Source organism: Protomyctophum bolini (assembly GCF_963924005.1).
Source record: "Protomyctophum bolini genome assembly, chromosome: 4".
In the NCBI taxonomy this organism is placed as follows: Eukaryota; Metazoa; Chordata; class Actinopteri; order Myctophiformes; family Myctophidae; genus Protomyctophum; species Protomyctophum bolini.
This window is the reverse complement of record NC_137865.1, coordinates 50913179-50930542: the sequence shown is the minus strand read 5'-3', so window position 1 is coordinate 50930542 and position 17364 is coordinate 50913179. Positions and strand designations below refer to the sequence as shown.

The window sequence follows — 17364 nt, the reverse complement described above, 5'->3', positions numbered from 1 at the left end:
GAAGTGAGATTCAGAAAGACAACATACAGACACTACAGTGACTTACAGTATAGGCTACAGTAGTGACACCAGCGTTGTTTTTACAGTATAGGCTACAGTAGTGACACCAGCGTTGTTTTTGGCAGCAAATTTCTATTTTAGTTTTAGTCATTAAAGTCTCTTGAATAGTTTTCACTTAGTTTTAGTCACATTTTAGTCACCTGGAATGTTCTAGTGTTTAGTCTAGTTTTAGTCGACTAAATGTCATACGATTTTAGTCGACTAAATCTACAGTTGATTTAGTCGACTAAAATGTGTTTTTGACAGGCCTTGATGTCGTTGTAATGACATATTTTACACTTTGGTTGCACGCTGAAAATAGCAGATATACAATCTCACAACACATATAACAACACGCATATTGTATATCTCCAGCATAAAACTGGATCTCTTCATGTCCACTAGTCCCTGCCTAACATTTTAGTCTAGTTTTTATTTGTTGACGAAATTGTCAATATATTTAGTCTTAGTTTTAGTCATCGTAGCTTGGTTTTCATTTAGTTTTAGTCAGTCTGAAAAAAGGTAGTCGACGAACATTTTTCATCTTAGTTTTAGTGGACGAAAACAACACTGAGTGACAGTGCAGTACAGTACAGTACAGTACAGTACAGTACAGTGACATACAGTACAAACATTGCCTCTACAAGGGAAGAAGGAAAACAAAACAACAACTACAAAGCATTGCCACTTATTCACATTCACATAACGTATAGCATCATCAAACCCCAACACCCTTTCATCTTCTGTCTGTCTGTCTGTCTGTCTGTCTGTCTGTCTGTCTGTCTGTCTGTCTGTCTGTCTGTCTGTCTGTCGTTCGGTCTGTCGGTCGTCAGTAAAGCGTACTGCGCTTGAGGATGTAGGGTCTCCGGGACTTGCCGCTGTGTGTCACCTGCCTCTTCAGAATGTACGGCGACTTCCTCTTGAGCGGCATGTTGATGTTCTGCTCCCCGCCGCCGCCCTCCGCGTATTCCAGAGAGCCAACGCCGCCGCCACCGCGCAGCGGCTGTGAGAGAGAGAGAGAGAGAGAGAGAGAGAGAGAGATGTGGAGAGAGAGAGGGAGAGAGAGAGAGAGAGAGACATGTGGAGAGAGAGAGAGAGAGCGAGAGAAAGATGTGGAGGGAAGAGGAGAGACGAGCGTTAACCCATTCTGACCTGAGATCAGATTCATACGAGGTTTCCACTCATGGACACACACTGGTCTGATGAACCCATTCTGACCTGAGATCAGATTCTAAAAATGTCAGTCGTTCTTCGATTTTTCAAAAATAGCAGGCCACCGAGTGGCGCGCTACGAGCTTGTAGGTCTGCTATTTTTCAATAGCTAAAGCATAACATAGTGCTAAGACCAAAATGGGTGCCCGCCCAGAATGGGTTAATATCACACAGGGCGATGAATTGAACACGGTGGACCCCTCTTGTAAACGAGATGCTTAATTGGGTCGTCCACTCACAGTCTTTGTATTGAGTTTGTGCTTGAAATGTACTGTGTACAGCGTGATATATGAACGCAATCGGTTCACATGTGTTGCGAATGCAGGCATCATCACTCTGTCTGTAAGAGGGTCACTGTCTGTCTGTCTGTCTGTCTGTCTGTCTGTCTGTCTGTCTGTCTGTCTGTCTGTCTGTCTGTCTGTCTGTCTGTCTGTCTGCATCATGTCTGTCTGTCTGTCAGCATGTCTGTGTGTCATCCTGACTCACCCTGTCCCGGGGGGGTCTCAGCGCTCTACAGAGGCGTTGCAGGTCGTGCAGTCCCTCTGCTGTCGGTCCTCCTCCTCTCCCCCCCTCGCCCTCGCCCAGCTCCTCCCCCTCCCCCTCCCCCTCCCCCTCCTCGCCGCTCCACGGGGCGTCCTGCCACAGCGGGGGGGTCCTCAGCCCGCTGAACGCCCGGCACAGGTTGGCGAGCGCCGCCATGCGCCGTCCGTACGCACCGCTCTGTCGGGCCTGCTGCGTCACCTGAGGGGGGGAGAGGGGGGGGGGGGGGGGGGAGGGGAGGGGGGGGGAGGGGGAGGGGGCATACAAGACATGTGTTTGGTTATTACTCCACAGGTGGTGGAAGTGGTCGTACGAAGCGGAGCACACAGAAACATGACAGATGGATGTCCAGTCTGATAGAGCTCAGTTTGACTGTATTTATTGACAGAGTTGTACAGATGAGATGAACATACCCGTGATTGCGAATTCAGTGAGCACTTACTATGAGACCTAGCAGATCATGTCTGTCTGTGAGTGTGTTGCATCAGCAATCACTCAGCTCCATATATGGGCACAAAAGGGGCCAGGTCCACATATACAGTAACAGCGGGACAGACAGACAGACAGACAGACAGACAGACAGACAGACAGACATGATCTGCAGGGTCTCAGCTGCGTTCGCTTCCCGCGTTTGCGCGTCTTACTGGTAATATTTAGCGATTATCCTGTTCTTTTGTCTGCTTCTGGCTGCTGGCTGGTCAGAACGGTGTGCTCCCACTGTCCCCTGTGTCTAACCCGAATAACTGCACCTGAGTGCCCTTTAAAATACACACCCAGGTGCTGTCAAATCTAAAGCCCGCCACCAAGTGTTCAAAAATAGTATGCCAACCTAACAAATAATAAGGTCACCGCATCCACTGGCTCCTATACACCATTCATATGTTATACTTTAGCTATTGAAAAATAGAAGATCTACAAGATCTATCATATAGCGCTGTTTTTGAATATATATTCTTTCACGCGGCCTGGAGGAGACCTGTGATTGATCCAGGAAACAACGCCTGCGTTCCTCGCTGCCTGTTTGAAAGGCCCCTAAGGCTGTCCCGGAGTATAAATATATATATATATATATATATATATAAATATATATATATATATATATATATATATATATGAGACAAAAAAGGGACGCCTGCACATCCAAAAAGACCCGTAGGAGGTGCAAGTCTAGGTAGCACCTGACGAAGCTCACGGCGAAACGCGTCGTGCTAATAAATAAGTTTGATGCAGTAAGTTGTCCGTCTCTGTTCCCTGGAGTGTGCAGTCCCTTCCTTGGAAGGTTTTTCTCTCTTTTTTGATAAATATATATATATATATATATATATATAATACCATAAAGAGAGCTACTTATTGCCACCCTAAGGGGAAAGGAAGGCAAAAGAAAATGACGATCATCAATAGAGTTTATGTCAGAGCGAAGACGGACTCTGTGAATCAGACTCCTGGTGAAAGGATTAGTTTATGACAGAGTGAAGACTCTGTGAATCAGACTCCTGGTGAAAGGATTAGTTTATGACAGAGTGAAGACTCTGTGAATCAGACTCCTGGTGAAAGGATTAGTTTATGGCAAAATGAGGACTCTGTGAATCAGACTCCTGGTGAAAGGATTAGTTTATGACAGAGTGAAGACTCTGTGAATCAGACTCCTGGTGAAAGGATTAGTTTATGGCAAAATGAGGACTCTGTGAATCAGACTCCTGGTGAAAGGATTAGTTTATGGCAAAATGAGGACTCTGTGAATCAGACTGCTGGTGAAAGGAACCGGCGAAGGTCCCATTGACACGTTTCAATGCTAATTCAAAGTCCAAGGCTTTTCATGCTTATCCAGACTTTGAAGTGGCTTTATTTTCTTTTCAAAGGATCCCTTTTTTTATCTTCAAAGGAGCAAAAAAGAACACACTGAAGCCTCTCGGTGTCTCTTCTGAATGTACAGTACAGTACGGTATATACGGTAACGTCTGGGAAGAAGAATTATGCACGTCATATTAAAGTGCTTCGGGAGAATAGAAAAGAGAAATTGCAGACGTATTGCATTCATATTATTCACGGACGGTGGAGTTGGCCTTGAGCCCCCCGGAGCCCCCTGTCTGTCTGCCTGCCTCAGGGCATCAATGGAGAACCCTAGTCTTTCTCAGAACTATTCTGTGTTTGATGTATGATTGATTGGATCAGGCTAGCATGGGGGGTGGGGGGGGTCCGTGGTGGCAGTGTTGTTTTTGGCATCAACTTTCTATTTTAGTTTTAGTCATACTCATATAGTCTTTGGAATGAAACTTAATAATTTAGTTTTAGTCACATTTTAGTCACCTGGAATGTCTTAGTGTTTTAGTCTAGTTTCAGTCGACTGAAATGTCATGAGATTTATGTCGACTAAATCTACGGTTGATTTAGCCGACTAAAAATGTATATTTGTGGGCCTTGATGCCGTCGTGTGATGGCTGTTTTTACACTCGCTGAAAATAGCCGATTGACAAGATTGTAGATCTGATATTTTCAGCGTGCCACCAAGTGTAAAATAACTTATACTGGATCTCTTGTCCACTAGTGCCTTCCTAACATTTTAGTCTATAGTTTTAATTTGTTGAAGAAATCGTCAGTATATTTTAGTCTTAGTTTTAGTCATCGTAGCTTAGTTTTCATTTAGTTTCCATTCAGTTTTCGTCAGTTAAAAAAGGTAGTCGACGAAAACAACACTGGTCCGTGGCCCAATTATAGAGATAATTCTGGGGGTCCTTGACATGAAAAAGGTTGAGCACAACTGACATAGAAAACATGAGGTTTTTCAGAAAACTGTCAGGATTTAGAAGCCTTTTTTTAATCGACAAGATGGGTTAATATACAAGTTCACTGCACACTACAGGCCCACAGGTGTGAGTCACACAGAGAAGGACACAGAGAGAGAGAGAGAGAGAGAGAGAGAGGGGTGATGCCTTATGGAAATAAAACAGTATACTGTACATACTGTACATATACGCTCCAAAGCCCATATCGCTGTATGTGCTATCTATCTATCTATCTATCTATCTATCTATCTATCTATCTATCTATCTATCTATCTATCTATCAATCATAGGGCCGCAAAGGAATAGATTGTCTCGCCTCTCACGTCAGACATGAAAAGAGCACATGTAGCATCGAATGAAACATCTTTGCAAATCACTGCAGTGGACAATGAGACACTATAGCTTAAATTACAACACACCAGAGACCACAGAAGACATGTAAATATTAAATAAATGCTTAAACATGTAGCTATAGGTGTAATGTCAGAGACCACAGAAGTGAACCTTTCAAGCCCGTTTTCTCAACTCGCTGTTTCTCTACCAGACATTAACTCTATAAGCCATATCTCCAAAACCGGTGGGTCAAACTGAACAACCAATATGTCAATTTGAAGCTATGATTCCCTGCTTTCATATGACATGAAAATGGCAGTCCCTCAGTCAAATTTGTCCACATATAGTTACTTAATGCCACTGACATTGACATGCTAGATATTTGACAGTAGCCCCTTAACGAGGTCTTCTTCCATGCCGCCACTAGATGGTGGTATTGGCTCAGACTGCAGCTTGTAGAGCAGCTATATTTTCAGCATGCAACCAAAGTGTAAAATCTGCCATTACAACGACATCAAGGCCCGTCAAAGCACATTTTAGTCAACTATTTAGTCGACTAAAACTGGACTAACACTAGAACATTCCAGGTGACTAAAATGCAAACAACACACACAATATTTCGGGCCAAACAAAGAATTAGAAAGTAGAAAAAAACGGCAGGTTACAACCCTTTTTTTGTTGTTTTTCTTCTTTGTAATTATTTGTTTGGTCCAAAATATTGTGTGTGTTGTCATGATTTGTCACGACAAGAGTTGGCTTCGTACCACGCTTAAAAGGTCTTTAAATAAATAAAGCACGACATGCCTATATGGGACAAAATGCATTGCGATTCATTTCCTGGGCCACTCGTTGTTCTGAAAGGGGGAGGGACTGCGGCGCTCTATTATAATGACTCAAAGATTAAATAAATTGCATATCAGCGCCCCCACCACCACCTCAGGACATTGTGGTACTGCAGCTAAAACAGCTTCAGAAGCAAGAAAAAGAATTGCCATGGGCTGGTTATTATATCAGAGAGGTGACTGAGGCTCAAACCACTAGAAATAACTTTTGAGGGACACATAGACAATATGATATTAAATATTAAAAACCGTTTTAAAATTCATGTCATAGCTTTGGTATAGACCCCTGTAGGGAGTGTATATATAGGGGCCTCCCCTCGTCCATTACAAATGGGCCCTGTCTTTGTGCATATTGAGGTTTTCTGTCACTCGCTGCATGGCTTAGCCCATTCTGACCTGAGATCAGATTCTAAAAATGTCAGTCGTTCTTCGATTTTTCAAAAATAGCAGACCTACAAGCTCGTAGCGCGCCACTCGGTGGCGCGCTATGAGCTTGTAGATCTGCTATTTTTCAATAGCTAAAGCACAACATGATGCTAACACCAAAATGGGTTCCCATTCAGAATGGGTTAGAGACTGTTAGCGTCAGTTTCTCAGAGCCGTGAGCTGAAGGCCATAGCTTTAGTGAACCTATACGTCTGGTCGCTCGGCACGATGAGTTGCTTTAGGGAGTTTTTCTCTCCTGACTCTTTTAGCTGTAAGATTTGCTATGTGTTAGCATTAGGCAGGTGATTGTGCTTATTTATTGTGTTATTTGTACAGTCTTTGGTTTGACCTGGCCAGGGATTTAACCACCGAGCTCGCAGTTTCAGGGCGGACACTCTAACCACGAGGACACAGCTCTAAACTGTAGACACCCCATTAGGGCACCTGGTGCGTCATTAAAGAATAAAGATATCTCTAACTGTAGACACCCCATTAGTGAACCTGGTGCGTCATTAAGAATAAAGATATCTCTAAACTGTAGACACCCCATTAGGGCACCTGGTGCGTCATTAAGAATAAAGATATCTCTAAACTGTAGAACACCTCATTAGTGAACCTGGTGCGTCATTAAGAATAAAGATATCTCTAACTGTAGAACACCTCATTAGTGAACCTGGTGCGTCATTAATGAATGAAGCTGAGAGACCAAATGGACCAAAAGGCGGCATCACGACAGCATGAAAGTGCGTGCGTGCGTGTGTTCGTGCGTGCATGTGCGTGTGTTCGTGCGTGTGCGTACCTTAGAAGAGAAGAGACCGCTCAACAGCTCATCTTCCAACGCACTCTGCTCCTGCTCTGCATCTGGTGGACATAATTACAGATATAATTATATTCATGTTATCAAACACTTACATACAGTGATGCATCTCTTAGACATATCATTATATTCATGTTATCAAACAGTCACATATACAGTGATGCATCTCTTAGACATATCATTATATTCATGTTATCAAACAGTCACACACAGTAATGTAATGCACACTTTCATGGGGAAATGCGGTTTGGTTTGGCTTAGAATAATACTGCAATATAATCTGAAAATGTCTGTTAGATAGAATTTCTGTAGACTTAGATAGCATTTGATACAGACTTATAGCATGTTATATAGTCATAGCACACCATGGTACATACTGTATGTATAGCATAGTAGTATAGATGTATAGTTTATATGTATAGTTTCATTATATAGTTTTGTTACGTTCTTAGCTTACGCATGTTTCATGATAAATGTTTTATGTGATGTATTCCCATGCTTTTTTGTTCTTGCTTAATGTAAATCGCTCTGGATTAAGAGCGTCCGCTAAATGACTAATTTGTAAATTGTTTCACTGTAAATACAAATCAATCAATATGTTAAAAGTGGAGCGCTGCTATCAAAGGGATTTAACAATGGGATATTATTTCAACCCATTCTGGGCGGGAACCCCCTTTTGGTGTTTTAAGCATTATGCCACACGTTAGCTATTGAAAAATAGCAGATCTACAAGCTCATAGCGTGGCATCGAGTGCCGCGCTACGAGATTGTAGATCTGAAAAATCGTGAAAATGTGGCCCAAATGTTTGAATATATTCTTTCAGAGCGAACGTTTTTAACTCAAATCTTTGCTTCTACAAAGACATTTGTAGAATTGTGGGTTAAAAGCAACATCATGTTATTTTGTTTTGTCAAGTCTGTTCATGTTTTAAGTACTGTATTCTTAATCTCAAATTCCACCATGTCCACTTCCAGTTGATTTATTTTACTGACTGATTGGTTGTTCTGCATTTAGGTTCCCTTGCAATTTATCCTGATTTATAATGTCGTGTTTGATGTATTGTGTTTTTTTTACTGTATTTTGTGTATTGTAACCTCGGCTATACGTTGAAAACGAGGGCTTGGCCTCAACTGTATTTCCGAATAAAGGTGATGATGATGATTTAAATGTGGAAGGACACTCAATGCAGCCTGCAGGCGTTTACACAATAATGTGGGCTTTGGTTTGTACAGTATCTATGTTATATTATTATTAATATCTATATTATATTATATCTATATAGGCCTACAGTATGGATATGGTGTATCTTTAGTGGGACGTTGGAGAACACCAGAACTCTGAGTAGTTGTGTCGTTATCACTAAACGCTCAGAAATAGAAAGATGTTGGGTTTTCTGTAATAATTGGTCTTCATGTCTTTTGAGTGCAACATTCATTAGAGGAAGAATGACAATGAAATAAATCTTGCATTCATCTGTGTGTAATGTGTGTGTGTGTGTGTGTGTGTGTGTTTGTGTGTGTGTGTGTGTGTGTGTGTGTGTGTGTGTGTGTGTGTTTGGGTGTGTGTGTGTGTGTGTGTGTGTGTGTGTGAGTGAGTGTGTGTTGATCTAAGTTAGATACTAGAATTTAACAATGGATACATAAATAACCTCGAGTTACTAACAAAGATGTAATTTTATTTATGCATTCATCATTTTAAAGAGTGTCGTAGAATACATGCAGTATTGTATGATGTATATCTGTCCTTTCTGTCTGTACGTTGTGTATCTTTTTAATGATCCGCGCTACGAGCTTGTAGATCTGCTATTTTTTGAAAAATATTTTAATTTATATTCTTTCACATCAAACGTCTTTTAACTCATATCTTTGCTATAGAAACAAAATATTTTCAGATGGGGGTCGATGCAGGGGGGCCAATTAAATATAATTTTTGAGGTCCTTAATTGTTATGAAATAGTTTGAGAAGCTCTGACAATAGAAACATAAGGTTTTTGAGAAAACTGTGGTGATTTTAGAAGACATTTGTAGAATCTGTAGTTATGGTCAAAACGGGTTAAAGGCATGCTGACGGTAAAGTGTGACATGATGTCATGATGAAGCACCATTTTTCTCTCATTTCATAAACACTCACAAATGCCAAATAAACCCGTTCTGCGTTAATTGAACCCATTCAGGAGGGGAACCCCTTTTTGTGTTTTAAGCATTAGCCTAGGTTATACTTTAGCTATTGAAAAATAGCAGATCTACAAGCTTGTATACTGTAGATCTGCAATTTTTGAAAAATCGTGAAAACGTGGCACAAATCTTTGAATATATTTTCTTTCAGAGCGGTTTTTGGTGTCTACAAAGCTCGTAGCGCGCCACCGAGTGTCGCGCTACGAGCTTGTAGGTCTGCTATTTTTTGAAAAATCGACTGACATAGAAACATAGCTTTTTTCAGAAAACTGTCAGGATGTAGAAGAACATTTTTATAGAATCTGATCTCGGGTCAGAATGGGTTAGAAGAGTGTAAATGGATACAGGTATATAAATATAGTGTATCAAAGAGTCTCACCTGAGCAGAGTCCTCCGCACGTGAAGCACAGAAGAAACACACACGCCAGCTGAGCCTGCATCTCGGTGTGGATGAAAGGAAAGGAGGAAAGAACTACAAAAATAAAAAACACACACACACACACACACACCGTCTGTGTAGGAATATCTTTAGTCCATAAAGTTGTGGGTCAACAACACTCTAAAGAGAGAGAGAGAGAGAGATAACGTGTTCTGATCCGTCTTCTGGTTCTTCTCCTCGTCCTTCTCTCCACCCAGAACCTCCCAGGGTCCACTTAGGGTCCACTTGGTTTCTCTCCCAGCACCAGGTTCTCAGGGTCCACTTGGTTTCTCTCCCAGCACCTCTCAGGGTCCACTTGGTTTCTCTCCACCCAGCACCAGGTTCTCAGGGTCCACTTGGTTTCTCTCCACCCAGCACCAGGTTCTCAGGGTCCACTTGGTTTCTCTCCACCCAGCACCAGGTTCTCAGGGTCCACTTGGTTTCTCTCCACCCAGCACCAGGTTCTCAGGGTCCACTTGGTTTCTCTCCACCCAGCACCAGATTCTCAGGGTCCACTTGGTTTCTCTCCACCCAGCACCAGGTTCTCAGGGTCCACTTGGTTCTCCTGCTCCTGTATCTGTGATAAAGTGAAGTGCATTTGGGATCCATCCCCTCCATATATATAAGAGGCTTCTGATGTCATGAGAACCTCTCTCTCTCTCTGTCTCTCTGTCTCTCTCTCTCTCTCTCTCTCTGTTTCTCTCTCCCCTCCCTCTCTCTGTCTCTCTCTCTCTCTCTCTCTCTCTCTCTCTCTCTCTCCCCCTCCCTCTCCCTCTCCCTCTCCCTCTCCCTCTCTCTCCCTCTCTCTCTCTGTCTGTCTCTCTCTCCCTCTCACGCATCACCCCCCCCAACCAACACCACCCCACCCAGCCCTCCCCTCCAAGCCTGTTGATCCATCCATCTCTACATCGCCCTCTCTCTCTCTCTCTCTCTCTCCACCCCCCCTCTCTCTCTCTATCCACCCCCCCCCCTCTCTCTCTCTCTCTCCCCCCTCCCCCCCTGTGCTGTGTCATCATGTCATCAGACGTCACTATATTTGGCGTCACCAGAACAGAACGTGGGTTAACCCATTTTGACCGAGACCAGATTCTATACAAATGTCTTCTATAAATCATGACAGTTTTCTGGGAAAACCCCATATGTTTCTATGTGGTTTCACGTCAAGGACCCCCATCTGAAAACATGTTGATCCACCAAGGACCCCCCCCCCCCACACACACACACAAAGAAAGAATATAAATTCCAATGATTCGTGCATCACATTTTCATGATTTTTCAAAAAGAATAGCAGATCTTGTCGCGCTATACGAGCTTGTAGATCTGCTATTTTTCAATAGCTATAAAGCATAACATGATGCTTAAAACACCTAAAGGGGTTCCCGTACAGAATGGGTTAAGGGTGTGCGTCAGGTAAAATATATATATAGGCCCGTACGGGTTTATATGAATCTATGTGGTTTTTGTAACTTGGCAACGGGGCTTGATTAGAGCTTAACCCATTCTGACCTGAGATCAGATTCATACGAGGTTTCCACTGAACACACACTGGTCTGATGAACCCATTCTGACCTGAGATCAGATTCTAAAAAATGTCAGTCGTTCTTCGATTTTTCAAAAATAGCAGACCTACAAGCTCGTAGCGCGCCACTCGGTGGCGCGCTACGAGCTTGTAGATCTGCTATTTTTCAATAGCTAAAGCATAACATGATGCTAACACCAAAAGGGGTTCCCGATCAAAATGGGTTAATTTGACTTGGATATGACAATAAAGGATGATCAGGGACAGATCACTGTGTATCACAGCGCACAGAAAGATAGCGGATGTTGATACCCGTTTAACGGTCTATTTAGTTCCACAATTACAGCCTATAGCATGCATAACCAAAAACCAAGGAAATGTGTGTTTTTGCTACACACACACAGCTGTGCATTGGTTGGTGAAACACCAGATACAGAAAAAGGGGATATTGCTGTTGTTAGTTTGGACTCTCTCCTGTGACCAATCAGGGCCGCTCAAACCGAAGGTCAACCTATCGCCACCGCGAAGGTCGAAGGTCAACCTATCGCCACCGCGAAGGTCGAAGGTCAACCTATCGTCACCGCGAAGGTCGAAGGTCAACCGCCAGCCACCACGACAGGTTCCAGGGTCACTGAGTCACTAAGCCACTCCACCACGGCAAGGTCACAGCAAAAGGAGTGGTTTTTTTTAATAATGAATTGCATTTTTTTTTCATAGCGCTTTTCCAAGTGCTCAAAGCGCTTTACAATGGTTCATTTATTCATACATTGGGAGGTGAAGGTTCATTCATTCATACATTGGGAGGTGAAGGTTCATTCATTCATACATTAGGAGGTGAAGGTTCATTCATTCATACATTGGGAGGTGAAGGTTCATTCATTCATACATTGGGAGGTGAAGGTTCATTCATTCATACATTAGGAGGTGAAGGTTCATTCATTCATACATTAGGAGGTGAAGGTTCATTCATTCATACATTGGGAGGTGAAGTGGTGAACAGTCAACACCAGCGTCCTCACTTCCCACATTCACACACCGACGGTGGCAGTGTGGGGTTCAGTGTCTCATTGGAGGCAGGGTGGGGTTCAGTGTCAAGGACACTTTGACATGTGGACAGGAGGAGGAGGAGCCGGGATTCGAACCGCCGACCCAGGGATCATTGGACGACCTGCTCTACCTCCTGAGCCACAGCCTAATAACAGTTTGTCCTCAGAAATGCAACAGTCTTATTCATTTGATCCTTTCTGACACACACCTGATATTTATTTAATTTATAGAAGTGTCTATTTGTACGTCTCTAAATGTTACGATGAATTGAACATGGTGGACCCTGTTGTACACAGGTGTAATGCTATATCATATAGTGTCTTCCACAGTAACAGTCTCTGTATTGAGTTGAGCTTTCGTTGGAAATGTACCAATTCTGCATATACTGTGAAAAGAAAAAATCAATCAATCAAACAATCAATCAATCAATAAAAAGGCATGACTGAATAGCTGATCTACAAGCTCACAACGCGTCGCAGCACGACGTGTTGTGAGCTTGTAGATCTGTAGATTTTAAAAAAAAATCCTTTCTGCTATTTAAACATATAGCTTTGTTCCTCTAAAGGAGATATCTTTCCCTGTCTCGCCGTGACCAGTCGGTGACCCCGATGGCATTTTAACATCTCTGGCATCGTCCCTGAGTCCGGACACGCACAGCAGGTTACCCCCTCTTAATGTAATACATTTAGGACTGATTCTATAAAACAATGTCTTCTAAATCCTAAAAGTTTTCTAAAAGAATAACCCTATGTTTCTATATGTCAGTGGTTCTCAAACTATTTCATGTCAAGGACCCCCAAAGATTATATGAATTTGGCCAGAGACCCCCCCCCAATCTGAAAATGTGTATTTCCAGGGACCCCCCCCCCCCCTCCAACCAGAAGCAAAGATTTGAGTTAAAAAAAAAACGTTCGCTCTGAAAGAATAATAAATTCAAAGATTCGCGCCACATTTTCGCGACTCTTCAAAACATAATATAACATAAAATAAAAAAACTGTACGAGCTTCTATAGATCTGCTATTTTTCAACATAGCTAAAGTATAACATAATGCTTTAAATAAAACACCAAAAGGCGTTCCCGTCCAGAATGAGTTAACCCATTCTGACCTGAGATCAGATTCATACGAGGTTTCCACTGGGACACACACTGGTCTGATTAACCCATTCTGACCTGAGATCAGATTCTAAAAATGTCAGTCGTTCTTCGATTTTTCAAAAACAGCAGACCTACAAGCTCGTAGCGTGCCACTCGGTGGCGCGCTATGAGCTTGTAGATCTGCTATTTTTCAATAGCTAAAGCATAACATGATGCTAGCACCAACATGGGTTCCCGTTCAGAATGGGTTAATAGCACAATGTGTAATTTCGTGGCAAAGTGGCACATAATGCAATGAGACGTCTTTCCTGTTTGGCGTTCCTTGAACAGCATTACGTCAGAACTGTCAATGATTAATTACTGTGGAGATAAAGTGACCTGATAGTGTATTTAAGCCTGCATGGTTGCACTCTAAACTTAATTAATAATAGTAGTACACCCAAAACGTATCAGTGAAAATACGACATATTTATGTCCTGTTTTGTTCTGTGTATACGAACGAACAAACGAGGTCACTGGGTCGCTTAAGGATAAGCCACTTTACACTTTTGTGAAGCAACACTTAAAGGACCACTTCACCACTTTTCAACCTATCTTCATATAATAGGTCCTCACTAATAATTATGGAAAAAAAAATCTACTCCGTCTGTGTCTCATATATAGGAGGGCTGTGGGCAGTTCAGAAACTGTCTTCCAGTGACATCATCGATGGGGAATACAAGGTAATAGAAAATGCAGGCTTTCTAGTCCTGAAAAGTTGCAATGCGAAAATGGAAGCCATCGTTCTCACGAACAAATAATTACAAAGAACAACAAAACGTGCCCTTTTTTTCTTCTAATTATTTGTTTCGGCACCAAATCAAAACCAACTCTTCTAGCCCTCCGGGCGTCTTAGAGGCTAACTGGAGTTGCCACTGATGTTTCATTATGTTTGAGGGGCGCTAAAGCCCCTCCTATATACAGCTTTTTGCGAATGCAGTGAGCACTTACTATGAGACCTAGCAGATCATGTCTGTCTGTGTGTCTGTGTGTGTGTCTGTCCCGCTATACGTCCAAATATGGAGTGTGTTGCATCAGCAATCACTCAGCTCCATATATGGGCACAAAAGGGTCAGTAACAGCGGGACAGACACACAGACAGACAGACAGACATGATCTGCAGGGTCTCAGCTGCGTTCGCTTCCAGCGTTTGCGCGTCTTACTGGTGTTCCCACAAAATGTCAGCAACACAAACAATAAATGCCGTCGACAATGAAGGGAAGATGTCCGTCATCTTGTCCACCACACGTCTCATATTTACACCATCGACGATGAAAGGAGAAATCAAAATAATGTCCGCCAAAAATGACGTATAAATGTATGGCAACAGCCTGCAGGCATTCTGATTGGCCAGTAATGAGATGATTCATGATGATGTATATACGATGATAAGAGCACCCCTCACTTCACAGGGTTTCTTTGGCACATCATTTGACTCACATCCAGATCATTATTAATATGGCCAGAATATAATAGGCCTGTTATGTGTGACTGACAGCTGGCCTGTTGCCGGGCGGTCTATTAAACATTAAACATTGTTTTGTACAGTTTGTAAACATCAAGGAGAGGGCAGATTATAGTGTTGTCATGTCAAACAACGGTGTTTGTAAACAGCAATAAGGAGAGGGCAGGTTATAGTGTTGTCATGTCAAACAACGGTGTTTGTAAACAGCAATAAGGAGAGGGCAGATTATAGTGTTGTCATGTCAAACAACGGTGTTTGTAAACAGCAATAAGGAGAGGGCAGGTTATAGTGTTGTCATGTCAAACAACGGTGTTTGTAAACAGCAATAAGGAGAGGGCAGGTTATAGTGTTGTCATGTCAAACAACGGTGTTTGTAAACAGCAATAAGGAGAGGGCAGATTATTGCGAACGCAGTGATTGCGAACGCAGTGAGCACTAACTATGAGACCTAGCAGATCATGTCTGTCTGTCTGTCTGTCTGTCTGTCTGTCTGTCTGTCCCACTGTTACGTCACCATGACTCAGCCATAACCATATAAGGAGTCCCCAAAGCAGCTATACGTCCAAAACCCAAATATGTACGAGCTGCGTTCGCTTCCCGCGTTTGCGCGTCTTACTTGTAGTGTTGTCATGTCAAACAACTGTGTTTGTAAACAGCAGTAAGGAGAGGGCAGATTATAGTGTTGTCATGTCAAAGAAAACACCTCACAGACAATAAAGAGAAATGTAATGTTTGTGTTAAGGACTAAAACAAACATTAGCAAACACAAATTATGTTGTAATTGATGTTGTGAGATGATAAGAGCGCCCCTCACTTCACACAAGTGTGATTTTTTTTGGCACTCTGTTTCTTTCTTTCTTTATGGCTGTCCAGAAATTGTTGTGGATTCTCTTTTTGTCATAATTATAATAGAATAGTAATTAAATAATTGATCACGTTGGTGATATAGGTTCGATTGATTGATTGAAATATGTATTAACAGTTTGCAGAATTACAGTAACATTTCAAGCACAAACTCAATACAGAGACTGTTAACTGTGACTTGGACGACGCAATTAAGCATTACACTTGTTTACAACAGGGTCCACATTGTTCAATTCATCAAAACATTTAGAGACATACAAATAGACACTTCTATGTAGTTAAAGAACAGAACAGGAATTCATCATAAAGGAAGCAAAAAGGGAAAAGAAACATATACATTGAGGGGAAAAGGGGGGGGGGTGCGGTGGGGGGGATTCAGATTTTACGGAGGCCAGTTTGGAATGGCAGCCGTTCGTATAGGTGCCCTTTGAGAGCGGTTTTGAAGGAGTCAAGGGATTCACATGTCTTAATGACTGTTGGTAGGGCGTTCCACATTTTGGTGGCATATAGGAGCGAAAATAATTTAGTCCCTTGTTTGTAGGTTCTATATATCACTAGTGTATCAGTTAATGTATCCCCTATAGATTATATATATATATATATATATATATATATATATATATATATATACATTAACTGATACACTATAGTGGCCAGTCTGGCCTGATCACGTGGGATATTAGTTGCCTGCTTCTACGTCACTGTGACGTCGAAGTGAGAGCGTCATTCGTCCAAAGTGTGTTCATTAATTGTCTTGTTGTCTCCACCAGGGGGAGCCACTGAGCCAGTTGACAGGAACAATACACTGCTCAACTCTTTAGGCTGATAAACTTATACACAAGTCGTCACGTCACAAAGTTAGCAGATGTGTGTGAAAGTATTTACGCCCACGAATTGAAGCGAGTTACATTTTAAAGAATACTGTAAAATAGGCCTATAGGCTCCTAGAATGAGTGATAAAGTTTCTCAGTCCCTTGTTGTTGTGCAAATTAATTATTAATATATAGGCTAGCTGCTACATGATGCAGAATCAGCCTATAGCTATTCAGTAGCATGTATAGCCTATCTTGTGTGGAAACGAATAGATTAAATACATTTTAATATTCATAGCTATAGTCTAGACTTTAAAATGACCGATTATATAATATTCACTTTACAGTTATAGCCTGCAGGACGCGGCCGGTATGTGTAGGATTGTGAAGAGCAGGTTGAACTTGCAGGTGTAACTTTGCAAGGGAAGGAGGAAGAAAGGGGGCATTACGCACAACAAGTGCTTTCCCAAATCCCCTCCTCCTCCTCCTCCGTTCCGTGTCGGATAGGGACGGCCTCCTCCAATCTGCAGTGCAGTGTTAGGACGGAGTTTGTCTTGGGACAGGACACCCCCCCTCGGCAAACTTTTCAACTTTTCAACCCCTCTCTCTCTCTCACACAATCACAGAGAGTCGCGGAGGTCCCGTCACGTTACGGCGCCATATATCATGCTCGGGAGTGTAAACTTTAACCCGCACTGGAATATATAATATAATATAGTTCTTTCTAATCCATATTATGCTGAATTATCATCTGGAATATATACTATAACATATAGTTCTATCCGTATTATGCTGAATTATCATGGCTCCTTTCGGCAAAAACTTCCTGAAAACTCGTCTGAAAAGCAGGTGAGTGAAAATAAAACACACGGGTCTTTGCGGGGAAGGTTTTTGAAGACCGATCGAGGAGCTCTTTAAGGGTCAGGTTGTTGTTCC

The 17364-nt window shown here is 42.3% G+C and overlaps 2 protein-coding genes across 2 annotated transcripts in view; one reads left to right on the top strand and one right to left on the bottom strand.

Annotated features, from left to right (window-relative positions):
- Positions 1–868: 868 nt before the first annotated feature.
- Positions 869–9607, bottom strand: nts (neurotensin; the record flags this gene model as incomplete). Its single annotated transcript, XM_080762299.1, has 4 exons — positions 869–1042; positions 1738–1992; positions 6975–7036; positions 9547–9607. The coding sequence occupies 4 exons, from the start codon at positions 9605–9607 to the stop codon at positions 869–871; spliced, it is 552 nt and encodes a 183-aa protein (XP_080618425.1).
- A 7543-nt stretch (positions 9608–17150) lies between these two features.
- rassf9 (Ras association domain family member 9) overlaps positions 17151–17364 on the top strand; it is a gene marked incomplete at its 3' end in the record, with an annotated part of 29687 nt that continues 29473 nt past the window's right edge. Inside the window, exon 1 of the mRNA XM_080762297.1 lies at positions 17151–17277. Within this exon, the coding sequence (XP_080618423.1) occupies positions 17231–17277 (47 nt within the window). The 5' untranslated portion in view covers positions 17151–17230. The remainder of the gene's footprint in view (positions 17278–17364) is intronic.